Source organism: Vulpes vulpes, chromosome X (assembly GCF_048418805.1).
Source record: "Vulpes vulpes isolate BD-2025 chromosome X, VulVul3, whole genome shotgun sequence".
Taxonomy (NCBI): domain Eukaryota; kingdom Metazoa; phylum Chordata; class Mammalia; order Carnivora; family Canidae; genus Vulpes; species Vulpes vulpes.
In genome coordinates this window covers 58,593,573-58,611,494 of record NC_132796.1, presented here as the reverse complement: position 1 = coordinate 58,611,494, position 17,922 = coordinate 58,593,573, and the positions used below count along the sequence as shown (strand labels likewise).

The following is a 17,922-nucleotide window of genomic DNA, read 5'->3' as shown; positions in this document are numbered from 1 at the left end:
TTTCACATGTGTATTGAAGATCTGTGTATATTCTTTCGAAAAGTATCTATTCATGTCTTGTGCCCATTTATGAATTGAATTATTTGATTTTTGGGTGTTGAGTTTTATAACTTCATATATTTTGGATATTAACCCTTTATCAGATAGGTTATTTGCAAATATCTTTTCTCATTCCATTGGTTGCCTTTTAGTTTTGTTGATTGTTTCCTTTGCTCACAGAAAGATTTCATTCTGATGTGGTCCCAACAGTTTATCTTTGCATGTTTCCCTTGACTCAGAAGACATATGTAGAAAGAAGTTACTATACCCAATATCAAAGAAATTAGTGCCTCTGTTCTCTTGTAGGATTTTTATAGTTTGAGGTCTTAAGAAAACCATAGAAGATAATGGGGAGTCTATTACTGCAGAGATAAAAGAGCTAAAACTAGTCAGGCTGAAATAAAAAAATGCTATAACTGAGATGTGAAACAGATTGGATGTAATGACGAGGATGGGAGAAGAACAAATAAGTGATATAGAAAATAAAATAATAGAAAATAATGAAGCTGAAAATAACAATGAAAGGAAAATATTGGATCATGAATGTAGACTTCGGGAACTCAGTGACTCCATAAAGCATAATAACAATCATATTATAGGGGTCCCAGCAGAAGGGAGGGAAAAGGTGGCAGGTTTATTTGAGCAAATTATAGCTGAACACTTCCTTAATCTGGGGAAGGAAACAAAGATTGAAATCTAGGAGACAGAATTCCCACCAAAATCAACAAAAGCAGACCAACATGAAGACATATCGTAGTAAAATATGCAAAATACAGAGATAAGGAAGACATCCTGAGATCAGCAAAGGAAAAGAATTTCCTAATTTACAAGGGAAGACAAATCATGTTACCAGAAGACTTGTCAATGGAATCATGGCAGTCCAGAAGAGAGTACCATGATATATTTTCATATTTTCCCCATTCAGCCATAATACCTGATCCAATAAGGCCTTCATTCAGAATAAAAGGAGACGTAAAGAGTTTCCCAAACAAACAAAAACTAAAGGAGTTTGTGACCACTACAGTAGCTGAAGAAATAGGAAAAACACTTTGAGTGGGAAAGTAAATCCAAAGGCAAGAAAGACTAGACAGAAACAGAGGAAATCTCCAGAAACAACAAGGTAACATAGGTAACAGAATGACACTAAATTTATAGCTATTAATAATCACTCTGAATGTAAATGAACTAACTGCTTCAGTTAAAAGACACAATGTATCTGAATGAATCAAAACATAAGACCCATCTATGTGCTGCCTACAATAGGCTCACTTTAGACCTAAAGACACATACAGACTAAAAGTGAAGGGATGGAGAGCCATCTATCATGCTTATAGATGTCAAAAATTCTGGAATAACCATACATATATCAAACAAACAAGATTTTAAACCAAAGATAATATAACAAGAGATGAAGAAGGGCACTATATCATAATAAAGTGATCTATCCAACAAAAAGCCCTAATATACATTTGAATATTTATGCTGCCAACTTGGTAGCACCCAAGTATATAAATGGTTTAAGAACAAACATAAAAACTCAGTGATAATAATACAAATGTATTATGAGACTTTAACACCCCATTTATGGCAATGAACAGATAACCTAAGCAGAAAATCAACAGGGAAACAATGGCTTTGAATGATAGACTGAATGAGATAGATATACAGATATATTCAGGACATTTCATCCTAAAGCACCAGAATACACATTCTTTTTGAAAGCACATGGAATGTTCTCTGGGATAGATCACATATGGGGTTACAAATCAGGCCTCAACAAACACAAAAGGACTGAGTTCGTACCATGCATAGTTTCTGACCATGATCCTATGAAACATGAAGTCAGCCAAAAGAAGAAATTTGGACAGACCACACATACATGGGTATAAAAGAACATCGTACTAAAAAAATGAATTTGGTTAACCATGAAATTAAAGAAGAAATAAATACATGGAAACAAATGAAGATGAAAACACAATAATCCCAAACTTTTGGCATGAAGCAAAAGCAGTCACAAGAGGGAAGTATATACAAAACAAGCCTACTTCAAGAAGCAAGAAAAGTCTCAAATACACAACCTAACCTTACATTTAAAGGACCTAGAAGTGGTACAGCAAATAAAGCCTAAAGCCGGCAGAAGAAGAGAAATAATAAAGATTAGAGCAGAAATAAAAGATATAGAACAAAGAAAAAGGGCCCGGGTGGCTCAGCGGTTTAGCGCTGCCTTCGGCCCAGGACCGAGTCCCACGTTGGGCTCCCAGCATGGAGCCTGATTCTCCCTCTGCCTGTGTCTCTGCCTGCCTCTCTCTCTCTCTCTGTGTGTGTCTCTCATGAATAAATAAATAAATAAATAAAATCTTTAAAAAAGAAGAAACAAAACCAATAAAACAAATCAGTGAAACTAGGAACTGATTCTTCAAAAGAATTAATGAAATTAAAAAACCTGGGCAGCCCCGGTGGCCCAGTGGTTTAGCACCGCCTTCAGCCCAGGGCGGGATCCTGGAGACCCGGGATCGAGTCCCACGTTAGGTTCCCTGCGTGGAGCCTGCTTCTCCCTCTGCCTGTGTCTCTGCCTCTCTCTCTCTCTTTCTCTGTGTCTCTCATGAATAAATAAACAAAATCTTTAAAGAAGAAAGAAATTGAAAAACCTCTAGCTAGATTTATTAGAAAAAAAAAGAAAGATAGAGAAGAGAGAGAGAGATAAAGGACCCAAATAAATAAAATCATGAATGAAAGAGGGGAAATCACAACTAACACCACAGAAATATAAAAACTTATGAAAATGTTATGAAAAATTATGCCAGAAGTTGGGCAATATGGAAGAAATGGATAAATTCCTAGAAATGCATAAACTACCAAAATTGAAACAAGAAGAAATAGAAAACTTGAAGATATGAAAAATCACCAAAAAGTTAAATCAGTAGTTACAAATCTCCCAACAAACAAAAGTCCAGGGCCAGATGGCTTCACAGAGGAAGTCTACCGAACATTTAAAAAAGAGTTAATACCTATACTCACCAAACTCTTGGAAAAAATGGAAGGAAAATTTTCAGAGTCATTCTATGAGACCAGGCTTACCTTGATACCAAAATCAGACAACAATCCCAGTACAGGGGTACCTGGGCAGCTAAGTCAGTTAAGCAACAACTCTTCATTTTGGTTGAGATCATGATTTCAGGGCCATGGAATTGATTTCTATGTTGGGCTCCACACTCAATATGGAGTGTGCTTATCCCTCTTCCTCTGCTCCTTCCACTGTTCATTCTCTCTCTCTCTCTCTCTCTCTCTCTCTCTCTCTCTCTCTCTCTCTCTCAAAAATAAAAAATAAAAAAATAAAAAGACCCCATTAAAAAGTGAGAATTATAAGCTTGTATCCCTGATGCATATGGATGCAAAAATTCTAAAGAAGGTCCTAGCAAATTGAATCTAACAGTACTTAAAAGAATGATTCACCAGTCGTGGGATTTATTCCTGGGTTACAAGGGTAATTCAGTATTTGCAAATATATCAACATGATAACACCACATTAATAAAAGAAAGATCAAGAACCATTTCATTTTCTCAATAGATGCAAAAAATCATATGACAAAGTACAGCATTCATTCTTGGGAATAAAATGACCTCAACAAAGTAGGGATAGAGGGAACATACCTCCACATAATAAAGTCCGTATATGAAAGACCCATAGCTAATATCATCTTCATTGGGGAGAAACAGAGCGTTTCCTCTACATCAAGAAGAAGACAGGGATGTTCATTTTCACCACTGTAATTTAACATACCTGAAAGTCCTATCCACAGGAAAGAAAAAGTAATAAAAAGCATCCAACTCAGTGAGGAAGAATTAAGTTTTACTCTTTGCAAATATCCTGATGCCCTGTAGAAATCCCAAGGGACCCCACCAAGAAGTTCCTAGAACTGATACACAAAATCAGTAAACTTGAAGAATACAAAATCAGTGTACAAAAATATTTTGCATTTATATACATCAGAAATGAAGCAACAAAAATAAATCAAGGAATCCATCCCATTTCCAGTTGTACCAAAAGCCAAGAGACCTATGAATAAACAACCTATCCACAAAGGTAAAAGATCTGTACTCTGGAAACTAGAATAATTATGAAACAAATTGAAGAGGACACAAAGAAATTGAAAAATGTTCTATGTTCATGGGATTGGAAAAACATATTGTTAAAATGTCTGTACTACCCTAAGCATTCTGCACATTTAATGCAATCCCTATCAAAATTCCACCAGCATTTTTAACTGAGCTAGAACAAAGTATCCTAAAACTTGTGTGAAACACAAAGACCCTGAATAGCCAAAGCAGTCTTGAAAAAGAAAAGCAAAGCTGGAGGCATCACAGTTCCAGACTTCAAGCTCTATTACAAAGCTGTAGCAATCAAAACAGTTGGTAAATTGAACACCAATAAAAAATAAATTTATTAAAAAAAAGACAGTATGTGACTGGCAGAAAAACAGACACATCAATGGAATATAGTAGAGAACCAAGAAATGCACCCGTAACTAGATAGTCAACTAATCTTCGACAAAGTAGGAAAGAATATCCAATGGAAAAAAGACAGTCTCTTCAACTCATGGTGTTGGAAAAACTGGACAGCAACATTCAAAAGTATGAAACTGGTACACTTTTGTGAACCATATAAGAAGCTAAATTCAAAATGGATGAAAGACCTAAATGTCTGACAGGAATCCATCAAAACCATAGTGGAGATCCATGGAGAAACCATTTTGACATTGGCTATAGCAACTTCTTAACTAGACATGTTTCAGGAGGCAAGGGAAAGTAAAGCAAAAAATGAACTATTGGGGCTTCATAAAGATAAAAGGCTTCTGTACAGCAAAGGAAACAACAAAACTAAAAGGCAGCCTTTGGAATGGGAGAAGATATTTGCAAATGACATATCTGATAAAGGGTTAGTATCCATAATATATAAAGAACTAATAAAACTCCACACCCAAAAAACAAATAATCCTGTTTAGAAATGGGCAGAAGACATGAATAGACATTTTTCCAAAGAGAATCTTCAGATGTCTAACATCCATGCACATGATAAAATATTCAAGATGTCATGATCAGTGAAGTATAAATCAAAACCATGATGAGATACTACCTCTCACCTGTCACAATGGCTAAAATTAACAACACAACTCCAACAGATGTTGGAGAAGATGTGGAGAAAGAGGAATACTGCAGTGTTGATGGGTATGCAAATTGGTATAGCCACTCTGGATAACAGTTTGGGGGTTCCTCAACAAGTTAAAAATAGAACTACCCTAAGACCCAGCAATTCAGTACTAGGTATTTATCCAAAAGATACAGAATTACTTATTCAAAGGAGCACCTGCACTCCGATGTTTCATTTATCAACAATAGCCTAATCATGGAATGAAACCAAATGGCCTTTGATAGATGAATGGATAAAGAAGTGGCATATATATACAATGTAGCATTACCCAGCCATCAAAGGGAATGATATCTGACCATTTGCAACAATGTGGATGGAGCTAGAGTATTTATGCTCAGCAAAATAAATCAATCATATAAATACAAATACCATATGATTTCACTCATGTGGAATTTAAGAAACAAAACAGATGAACATAGGGAAAGGACAAAAAAAGAGGGGGAAGCAAACCATAAGAGACTGTTAAATATAGAGAACAAACTGGGTTACTAGAGGAGAAGTGGAGAGCGGATGAGCTAAATGGGTTATGGGTATTAAGGAGGGCACTTCTTGTGAGCACACTGGGTATTACATGTAAGTGATGAATCACTAAATTCTACTCATCAAACCAATATTACACTATAAGCTAACTAACTAGAATTTAAATGACAGCTTGAAACAGACAAAAATGAAATTATATGTTTTTTATCCTTTCTCTCACATTAATAAGATTAATTACGTGATTTGCAAATATTGAACCACCTTTGAAACCCAGGAATAAATCCTACTTGATATTCGTGAATTATTTTTTAATGTTTTGTTGGAAGTATTTTAATGAGTATATTTGCATCTATGTTTATCGGGGATATTGGACTGCATTTCTTTTTACTGGTGTCTTTATCTGGTTTTGGTATCAGGATAATGCAGGCCTCATAGAATGAATTTTGATGTTTTCCTTCCTTTTCTACTCTTTGGAATATTTGAGGAAATATACGTATTTACTCTTCCTTAAATGGTAGAATTCATCTGTGAAGCCTTCTGGTCCTAGACTTTTGTATGTTGGGAGATTTTTCACAAATGATTCATTTCTTTGCTGGTTATTTTTGTGTTGAAGTCTTCTATTTCTTCCTGTTTCAGTTTTGGTAGGTTATATGTTTCTAGGAATTTATCCCTTTCTTCTAGGTTGTCCAGTTTATTGGCATATCGTTTTTCATAGTGTTCTCTTATAATGTTTACATCTCTGTGGTGTTGTTATTTCTCTGCTCTCATTTGTGATTTTATTTATTTGGATCCTTTCTCTTTTGTTTTTGTTAACTCTGTATAGAGTTTTATAAATTTTGTTAATTTTGGGATCCCTGGGTGGCGCAGCGGTTTGGCGCCTGCCTTTGGCCCAGGGCGCGATCCTGGAGACCCGGGATCGAATCCCACGTCGGGCTCCCAGTGCATGGAGCCTGCTTCTCCCTCTGCCTGTGTCTCTGCCTCTCTCTCTCTCTGTATGACTATCATAAATAAATAATAAAAAAAATTTAAAAAAAATAAATAAATTTTGTTAATTTTTTTCAAAGAAACTGCTCCTGGTTTCTTTAATCTTGTAATTTTTTTTAGTTTCTTTTTTTTTTAAAGATTTTATTTATTTTTTTCATGAGAGACACAGAGAGAGAGGCAGGGACACAGGCAGAGGGAGAAGCAGGCTCCATGCAGGGAGCCCAACCTGGGACTGGATCCGGAGTCTCCAGGATCAGGCCCTGGGCTGAAGGTGGTGCTAAACCACTGAGCCACCCAGGCTGCCCCAGGGATCCCCATTTTTAATTTCTTTATCATTTGCTTTTTCTGTAATCTTTCTTATTGCCTTCCTTCTTCTGGCTTTAAACTTCAGTTTTTCTTGATCCTTTAGGTGGAAGGTTAGGTTGTTTCTTTGAGATTTTTCTTGCTTTTTTGAGGTAAGCCCATATAGCGTATATACTTTGATCATCGGACTGCTTTTGCTACATCCCAAACATTTTGGACTGTTGTGTTTTCATTTTCATTTGTTCCCATGTATTTTTTTTTTAATTTTTTCTTTCATTTCCTGGTTGTCCCATTCATTGTTTAGTAGCATTTTGTTTAACCTCCATGCATTTGTTGTTATTCTAGGTCATTTTTCTTGTGGTTGACTTCTAATTTCATAGTTTTATAGTCAAAAAAGGTACATGGTATGACTTCAATTTTTTTGTATTTTTGAGGCTTGTTTTCTGACCTAATATATGATCTATTCTGGAGAATGTTCCATGTACACTTGAAAACAATGTGTATTCTACTGTTGTAGCATAGAATGTTCTGAATATTTCTGTAAAGTCCATCTGGATAAGTGTCATTCAAAGCCATTGTTTCCTTGTTAATTTTCTGTTTATTTGATCTACCTGTTCATATAAATGGGGTGATAAAATTCCCTACTAATATTATATTATTACCAAGTAGCCTTTATGTTTGTTAGTAACTGCTTTATATATTTGAGTGTTTGCATTTTGGGTATGTAGTTATTTACAATTTTTAAATCTTCCTGCTTGATTGCCCCCTTTATTATGCTATAGTGCCCTTTTCATTTCTTGTTACATTCTTTCTTTATAATGTCTACTTTTTCTGATATAGCTACTGCTGCTTTCTCTTGACCTGTATTTGAATGATAAATGTTTCCTCATCTGCTTGTTTTCGATCTTCAGGTATCTTTGACTCTAAAATGAATATTACATAGGCAGCACATAGAAAAGACTTGTGTTTTTATCCATTCTGACACTCTATGTCTTTTCATTGGAGTATTTACATTCAGAGTAATTATAGATAGATATGTACTTATTGCCATTTTATTACTTGTTTTGTCCTTGTTTCTGGAGATTTCCTCTGATCCTTTCTGATCTTTGTCACTTTTGGTCACTCCTTTCCCCTCAAAGGGTCCCCTTTAATATTTCATGGCAGGTCTGATTTTGTGGTCATGATCTTCAGTTTTTGTTTTTCTAGGAAACTCTTCATCTTTCCTTCTATTCTGAATGATATCCTTGCTCAATAGGGTATTCTTGACTGCTGATTTTCCCCACTTAGCACTTTGAATATATCATGCTGCTCCTTTCCTGCTGGCCAAGTTTCTGTTGAGAAATCTGCAGCTGCCTTATGTGTTTTCTCTTGTGCTTTAAGGACTTATTTTCTCTTTCTACTATTCAGACTTTCTTTTATCACCAAATTTTGGACATTTAATTATAATATGTCTTTTTTATTTAAATTCAATTAATTAACATATAGTGTATTATCAGTTTCAGAGGTAAAGTTTAGTGATTCATCAGTTGCATAAAACACCCAGTGATCATTACTTCAAGTGCCCTTCTTGGTACACATCACCCAGTTACCTCATTCCCTGACTCGCCTCATCTCCAGAAACCCTCAGTTTGTTTCCTCTAGTTAGCAGTTTCTTATACTCTCTGGATTTGTTTTATTTTTCCTTCGTTTCCCCTACGTTCATCTGTTTTGTTTCTTGAATTCCACATATGAGTGAAATCATACGATAATTGTCTGCGATTGACTTATTTCGCTTAGCATACCTTCTAGTTCTATCCATATCATTGCAAATGGTAATATTTCACTTTCTCTGTCTATGGAAATCTGGGCTTTTTCCATAGTTTGGCTATTGTGTACATTGCTGCTATAAACATTGGGGCATAGGTATCCCCTTGATCACTATGTTTGTATCCTTTGGGTAAATTCATAGTAATGCAGTTTCTGGGTCCTAGGATAGCTCTATTTTTAATGTTTTGATGAACTTCCATACTGTTTTCCAGAGTGATTGTACCAGCTTGCATTCCCACAAGCAGCATAAAAGGGATTCCCTTATTCCCCTTTCTTCCCAACATCTGTTGTTTCCTGACTTCCTAATTTTAGCCATTCTGACTGTTGTGAGGTGTATCTCATTGTGGTATTGATTTGTATTTCCCTGATCCTGAGTAATGTTGAGCATTTTTTCATGTGTCTCTTGTTTATTTTTGTAAGTCTTCTTTGGTGAAATATCTGTTCATGTCTTCTGCCCGTTTCTTGACTGTATTATTTGTTCTTTGGGTGTTTATTTTGATATGTTCTTTATAGATTTTGGATCATAGCCCTTTATCTGATAAGACATTTGCAAATATCTTCTCCCATTCTGTAGGTTTCTTTTGGTTTTGTTGACTGTTTTCTTTTCTGTGCAGAAGCTTTTTACCTTTATTATGTCCCAATAGTTCATTTTTGGTTTTGTTTCCATTGCCTTTGCAGACATGTCTAGCAAGAAGTTGCTGTGGCCAAGGTCAAAGAGGTTGCTACTTATATTCTTCTCTAGGGTTTTTGATGGATTCCTGTTTCACATTTAAGTTTTTCATCCATTTCAAATTTGTTTTTTGTGTATGGTGTAAGAAAGTGGTCCAGTTTCATTCTTCTGCATGTGGCTGTCCAATTTTCCCAACACTATTTGTTAAAGAGTCTCTTTTCTCCATTGGATATTCTTTCCTGCTTTGTCAAAGATTATTTGACTAAATTACAATACGTCTTGGTGTTGGTCTGCTTTTGTTTAATTTGAATGGAGTCTCTTTGCCTCCTGGATCTGGATGTCTGTTTCCTTCCCCAGATAAGGGAAGGTTTCAGCTTTTGTTCCTTCAAATAAATTTTCTGCACCCTCTTCTCTCTCTTCTTCTTTGACTCTTATAATACACATGTTATTTTTGATGAAGTCACTAAATTCCTTAAATCTATTCTCATGTTACATAATTCTTTCTTTTGTTCAGGTTCATTACTTACCACTACTTTGTCTTCTAGGTAACTAATGCATTCGTTTGTCTATTCCGAATTGCTGTTCACTGAATCAAGTATGTTTCTACTCTTATTTATTGATCTTTTCATATCTGATTGTTTTTTAACTCCTTTGTCTCTGTAGTATCTCCCTGATGTTTTCTGTTCTTTTCTCAAGCCATGAGTATCCTTGACTGTTGCTTTAAATTCTTCATCAGGTGTGTTACTTATATTTGTTTTGTTTAGATCTTTTTCTTTAATTTGGGAAGAATTACTCCATCTGTGATTTCATCTAAGTCTGTCTTCTCTGTGTTATAAAAGCCAATTATACTTCCTTCTTTGCAAAAAGAACACTTTACAAAACAATACAAGGATCTGTAAATTCTTTGATCTGATGAAACAACTCTCTATAGGACCATATTTATCTTGGTGGAATCACTTTACGTCTATTTTGCTAAACTTAGCATATGCTTATATACTTCAAGACTAGTGTGTATTAGGTAATGACAGTTGTACAGGTAATGGAGTGGATTATATAAGTGAATCACACAATTAAATACATAAATTAAATAATGTTTTTAAAGAATTAATAAAACACATGATTTTTGTAAAATCAACTCTTAATGACAACATTACTTTTTACTTTGAATGTTAAGCCCTCAGTATTTTGCCTGGATGGCCATACCCACAGATCACTGCCTTTGAAAATGCTCATTATTCAAATTCTAACTTAAATGCCAACTTCTCCTGGATATTATCCTTGCTTTCCATTGGCCTGACACTCTTTCCTCCAGAGCTTTCACACCTAAATTATTTTTCTTGTATGATACTTAGTATATTCTGCCTTATATCATACTCCTATATTTACATGTCTGCCCATATCCTTTTTGAAAAAAAATATTTTATTTATTTATTTATTCATGAGAGACACACACAGAGAGAGAGAGAGAGAGAGGCAGAGACATAGGCAGAGGGAGAAGCAGGCTCCAAGTAGGGAGCCCTAGTAGAACTCAATCCCAGATCCCAGAATCATACTCTGAGCCGAAGGCAGACACTCAACCGCTGAGCCACTCAGGCATCGCGTCTGCCCATATCTTTGAGTGAAAGGATTTTTATTGTGATACATTAACCAGGGCACCTAGTGCCTTGTATATACATGTCCAATCATTATTTGTTGAGTACAGGAATAAATATATAATAAATGATATCTGGATAATATGTTTATGTTTGATATTTTACCTTTTAATTTATATATTAGCATTTAAGCCTTTTTAGTGTTCTAATGTATTTTTAGAAAAATTCTTAGACACCGTTAATTGGTAGAGTGTATCTGTATTTTTTAAATATCAGTATTTTTTTAAATGTTACTTTTTTAAATTTTATTATCTCTATTACCACTTTAAAATTATTGGGAGTAAGAAATTTTTTCTTATAAATCAGAATATGAATATAGTGTTGTATGTTCTCCTAAGGAGATGAAAGGCATTAACTAATACTACATGAATTCATTTTCTTTCCATACTATGCCAGCTCTGATGTTAATTTTTTGCAAAATAAAAATTCTAATCTATTGGAAATTACTCTATTTAAGTGGCTTGTAGTTAGAATTGCATATATGTGTATGTGTGTGTGTGTATATATATATATATATATATATAACATATATATATGACATATATACATATAAAACATTGATATTTAGAATGTTAATTATTGCTTGAAATATAGTACTTTAAAATATGAACCATTTTGTGTACATTTGTCATTGGTCCCTTTCTTCAGAAATTTGTGAAGCAGCTAATGGGAAAAAGATTGTGTGTACAGTATTTATACTATGCAGTAATTAGTGCAGGGCAATGCAAGTATGAGTACTGAATGAACATTATTTGATGGTGACATACATTTTTAAAACTATAATTATGTTTGTTTTAAACAGAAGACATTTGTAAGAATATATATTGGGATATATAGAGTTGTTAAATAGAATGCAGCTGTTTAATACCTTATGTTTTTTGTTTTAGCTTATCTATTTCAGGCAAGGACATGAAGCTTATGTACGGGCTGTAAGGAAGTCAAAAATATACAGCCTTAATTTACAAAAACAACCATGGAATAAAATGGATCTCAGGGTAAATTTGACATATTCATAAGTGTGCAATTGAAATAGCTTAGGAATTAAGTTATTTGCTTACATGTTTTCTTCTGTTTCATATATATTTCACTATTGATTGTATGTCTAAGATAAGGTAATGTACCATACTCTTGTACAGTTGAATGTTATTGGTCATATTTTGTGTTTTCTGTAACTTGTATGCTACTACCTGTTGTCTTGATTATTTGACTTAATTTCCTTCAAGCTTCAAGTCTTCTATGTATATACCTTTCTTTAGAGAGAGAGAGAGAGAAAGAGAGAGAAAGGAGTGTAAAACAGTAGTTCCCTGGTATAGATATTTTCCTTAGCAATTACAAAGTTGCAAAGCCTACATTCTGGAGGCTCTATAAACTGACTGCATGTGTGGACTACAGACAGCCTTGTGGTTCCAATGGCTTTAAGATATAGTAAATATCATAAATCTCAAGGAACTCAGAACTTTGTGGTGCTTTATGAATTATCTATTTTTATATATTACCCTATACCTACATGGTATTAAGTAAAATAGATATTTATTTTTTTAGAGAAGGTTTTTCTGACTGTACATACATATTCATCCATTGATTCATTCATTTGTAGATAGATATATGCATACAAACAGACATAAGGATACATACACCATCATTTCTAGTTAGAATTATGGGTGTTTTCTTCTTTTGTTTTTCAAAGTTGGAGAACAAGAGACTAAAGAGCAATTTTATATTGGTTTTCCAGGTAAATGAAGAATGGTTATGCAATGATGTTTAGCAGGAAGGATACATGGAAGAATGTATATGTATTGAAATAAAATTTAGACACTTGTAAAATATTATATTAAGTTTGTAAGCTACCAAAATATCTTATCAAGTGAGCTTTACACGGTCATCTCCTGGTAGATAGTGATAGTCATCTATTCTGAATCATGTGAAAATTGTGGTGTGGGGGTTTTATTTGTTTATTTTTTTTTAGAATCAAAGAATGAATAAAACATCATTTTTTTATTTTAAATTCTAACCCTGTGGCTCTAGAAAATTGTAGGAGGTAGCATATGTGTGGGTGCAAGAGTCTAGGCTTTGAAATATGACCTATTTCAATCCCAAATTTGATTTTATACACACATACAAGTGTATAATTTTAAGCAAGTCACTATACCCATGAGGCTCAGTTTTGTCATCTGTTAAGTGTGGCTAATAATCAGTTATAAGTGTGGTTTATAAAATAATTTTGTGGGCATTAAAAATGTAAGTCTTTTCTTCAAATCTCTCCATCTATCTATCTATCTATCTATCTATCATCTATCTTTCTATCTATCTGAAAATTTACATACTGTATTTCTCCTGGAGGAGTGATTCTTTTTTTTTAAGATCTATTTATTTATTTATTCATGAGAGACACACAGAGAGAGAGAGGCAGAGACACAGGCAGAGGGAGAAGCAGGCTTCATGCAGGGAGCCCGGCGTGGGACTCAATGCCTGGTCTCCAGGATCACGCCCTGGGCTGAAGGCGGCACTAAACTGCTGAGCCACCCGGGCTACCCAGGAGGAGTGATTCTTAACTAGACAGAGCATCATAATCCCCTAGGGAGTTCTTTCAAAATATGTAGGACTCAGCTTGTACCCCAGACCTACTGAATTTAATTCTATAGGGGTAGGGTTTAAGAAAATGAATTTTAAAAATGTTCTCAAGGGGATTCTGTTGCATATGTTTGGTCTAGAGCCCTGCTATTACTACAACCTGCTATTAAGGGTCAAGAACCATGTCTTATTGCCTTTAGCACTTAGTGGAATGCTTAATACTTGGTGAGTATTCAGATAATTGTTTTTAACTGTTCGATAAATAGTGAAATAATATGCAAATGTTAGGCAATTATTTATATTAATATAATAATTTGTTGGTATTTTCATTAATAGGAACAAGAGTTTGTTAAGATTGTTGGAATCAAATATGAGGTTGGACCACCTACACTATGTTGTTTGAAGCTTGCATTTCTGGACCCTATTTCAGGCAAAATGACTGGAGAATCTTTTTCCATTAAGTGAGTAGCTATCTCTGGTTGTTGTGTGTGTGTGTTTGTCTGTGTGTATACACTTGACCCTTAAACAATCTAGGGGGTTATGGGAACTGACCCCCACACAGTTGAAAATCTGCATATAGCTTTTGACTCCCAAAAAACTTAACTACTAATAGCCTGCTGATGAGCAGAAGCCTTAGTAATAACAAATTTTTGACTAATATATATTTTGTATGTTTTATGTATTATATTTAGTATTCTTACAGTAAGGTAAGCTAGAAAAAGTAAAGTGTTGTTAGGAAAATCATAAGGGAGAGAAAATATATTTACAGTACTATATCATATTTATTGAAAAAATCTGCATATAAGTGGACTGCACAGTTTAAACCCATGTTGTTCAGAGGTCGATTGGATATATGTATTTATATATATATATATATATATATATACACACACACACACACACACATATATGAGCAATTTGCTTAACCTCTTTGAATTTATGCCTTCATCTGCAAAATGTAAACATTAATAACTTCCTCAAGATTATTGTGATGAATTAAAAGGAAAACCTTCATAAATGCTTATTTAACAGCATGGCTAAAACATAGTAGTTGCTTTTATTTCTGTTAGTACTAATAGGAATAGCTAATCAGGGAGTCATTTCTTAAAGTTTGAAATCTAAGGAGCTGAAAGACCATCAGTTAATAAAATAAAAAATGTCTAAGCTTTAAGGATCTTCATTGGTGTCTTTATGTTATTGAAGCAACATAGTAGTAGGCAGGGACTCCCAAATAAATAAAAGCAGATGTAGTTTAAGTTAAAGTCACTTGCAGGAACCCTGAGGATTTCACAACAGTTTTTAAATGGCTCCTCATTAAAAATATATTTTGGGATATTTAGTAAGTAACATATGCTGTTATTTTGGATATTGATTTATATGTGCTTTATTTTTTGTATAGGTATCATGACATGCCAGATGTCATTGACTTCCTTGTGCTACATCAGTTTTATAATGAAGCCAAAGAAAGGAACTGGCAGATAGGTAAGTATAAAATTCTCACTTAACTAATAAGTGTGAAATAGAGTTAGTAACTTTTTAACTCCAAGTTATTTTTTTAAGATTTTATTTATTTATACATGAGTGACACAGAGAGAGAGGCAGAGACACAGATCAGGGAGAAGCAGGCTCCTCACAGGGAGTCCAATTTGGGACTCCATCCCCAGACCCAGGATCATACCCTGAGCCAAAGACAGACGCTCAACTGCTGAGCCACCCAGGTGTCACTTTAACTCCAATTTAATAGAAATAAACTAGTTTAACGTGTAGTTGATAAAAGCTGTTAGGCAAATTAGAAAAATCAAATTAAATTTTCCTTCTTGGTTATGTTTAGGTGATTTTATGCACATTGTATGTGACATCTAACTTCTAAACTTTCTGCAAATATATAATCTGTTAGAATTATAAAGAAACTCATCAAATGTCAGTTGCCCTGATAGAGTACTTAACACTTGGGCTCTTAAGGAGACCATTACTGATTGTGGTTTTATTTCTTCTCTTTTTCCGTCATTCTTGTCTTTCTCCGCCTCTCTCTGATTCTCTCTGTACCTCTACCTCTTTCTACCCCTTTTTTCTTCCTCTCCCCCACCCACCTTCCTCTGTCCCTTTCTTACCTCCTCACTAGCTATTTGATCTTGGGCAAGTTTTTAATCTCTTTGTGTCCTACCTCTATTATCTTTATAATGGGAATCACATCAAAACATACCTATAAGGTTGATGTGAACAATAAATGAATTGACATACAGAAAACACTTAAAATGGTATTTAAGTACTTAAAATTCATACTGTTAAATGTTTGCTACTAGTACTTTTAAATTCTCCTTTTTTTGTGGGAGAAAATTTTTGTTCACAGTGTTTTGGTTTTATAATCCTTAGCCCTTTGGAGGCACAAAATCAGTATTAAGAGATTTTTTAAAGGCAAAAAGGAGAAGAAACAACTGTAGTAACTAATGTATAGTACAAGAAAAAGTATGCCTAATGATGATCCTAAATAATGGCTAAATATTATATGTGATAGCATTTATTTAAGAAGGCATGGACATATTTGATTTATTTCAGAAAGATTATAGTACTTGACACCAAAATTTCTTAATAAGGGTAAAATGTAAAATTTATTTATCTAGGAAACTCAGATTGAAACCTCTGATAATCCTAGATACAATGCTACTTCTGTGTCCAACAAAAAGTAGCAAATTAGAATGTGAACAAAGTATTATTCTCAAAAACATCCTTTTAAGAATTTCTAAAACATTATAGGTGATAGATTCCGCAGTATAATAGATGATGCCTGGTGGTTTGGGACTGTGGAGAGTCAGCAGCCTTTTCAACCAGAGTATCCTGATAGTTCTTTCCAGTGTTACAGTGTTCAGTAAGTACACTTATGGTATTTTAATGCCTGATATAATACTGTTGTAGTACTATATGGACATTCTATAAACCCTACTAGGAATAATACCTTGTTAATTTGACTTATCTTTATCTGACCTGTAAGAAAGTAATCATAGTACCTGTAAGGAAGGAATTTGATGATAAACCTCTTGGTCCAATATGTGTACTAAAACAAAGAACTGAAGACTTATGTCTACCTCCCTTATGCCTATATTTTAAGTATTTGTGTTTTAAACAAGAATTGCAGCTATTATTTCATGAAGAATACTGAAATTCAGTGTTTAAAATAATTGTTATAGCTGGAATATAGCAATAAATATTAGTACTCAGTCTTTTATTTAATGATATGAATTCTAGGCAGAGGTATTATGTTTGGACATACTATTTGTCTACAACGTTTACTTTAGTTCTTCATTTAAACACCAGCATAGTAAGAATTCTAATAAATGAAGTTTTCTTCAAGAATGATAAAGGTTAAAAAACAGAATGATAAAGGTTTATTCTATGAAGATTGACTTTCAGTCTCGATATTGCTGATGAAAAGGGAATAATAAAATTTTGGAGATGCTGTGATACTTAACACTGTTAGGTTAAAGTGGGTTATCCTACAGAAAAAAAAAATTGATCTATCAAATTGACTTGTTTAACCTAAAAGGAATTTTCCAAAGAGATCTTTTCATTCAGTACCCTCACTTGATATTGAATACATACTTGATTAGAATGAAAAAAAACCCAAGTAAAATTAAGTGTAAACTTACTGCTCTCTATATTTCATATTGGTGGACTATTCTCTAATTTCCTCTATTTCTTTTGCTGTCTCTGTTAAAGATTTATTATATTATCTTTATGTAAGTGAAATTGTACTTTAAGGATAACTGTATTGCCCTTTCCCAAATTTTACCACAAGAAGTCATGCAAATTATGCTAGTATATAAAAGTGTCATGTAAATTTAATTTGTATCTTGTTATTTTTTAATAGCTGGGACAATAATGAAAGAGAAAAGATGAGCCCCTGGGATATGGAGCCAATTCCAGAAGGAAGTAGATAAACTTTTTAAAATGAATTTTAATTATTCTAAAAAAAAATATCAGTAGCATAATATTGGAAACTAATCATTTCTGATTTTTTCATCTTATACCTAGCTGCCTTTCCAGATGAAGTTGGTGCTGGTGTTCCTGTGTCCCAGGAAGAACTGACTGCTTTGCTATACAAACCACAGGAAGGAGAGTGGGGAGCTCACTCCAGAGATGAGGAATGTGAACGAGTTATTCAGGGCATCAACCACCTTCTTTCCCTGGGTATGGTGGATGTGAAAGAATAT

At 34.0% G+C, this 17,922-nt stretch overlaps 1 protein-coding gene across 3 annotated transcripts in view; it reads left to right on the top strand.

Moving 5' to 3' along the window:
* The window catches only part of BRWD3 (bromodomain and WD repeat domain containing 3), a 193,504-nt gene that overhangs the window by 141,685 nt on the left and 33,897 nt on the right, over window positions 1-17,922 (top strand). For all 3 annotated transcript variants that reach the window (XM_025988640.2, XM_072744418.1, XM_072744419.1), the window contains 6 exons: window positions 12,031-12,138; window positions 14,051-14,175; window positions 15,114-15,196; window positions 16,469-16,580; window positions 17,580-17,641; window positions 17,744-17,899. In XM_025988640.2, the coding sequence (XP_025844425.1) occupies window positions 12,031-12,138; window positions 14,051-14,175; window positions 15,114-15,196; window positions 16,469-16,580; window positions 17,580-17,641; window positions 17,744-17,899 (646 nt within the window). The remainder of the gene's footprint in view (window positions 1-12,030; window positions 12,139-14,050; window positions 14,176-15,113; window positions 15,197-16,468; window positions 16,581-17,579; window positions 17,642-17,743; window positions 17,900-17,922) is intronic.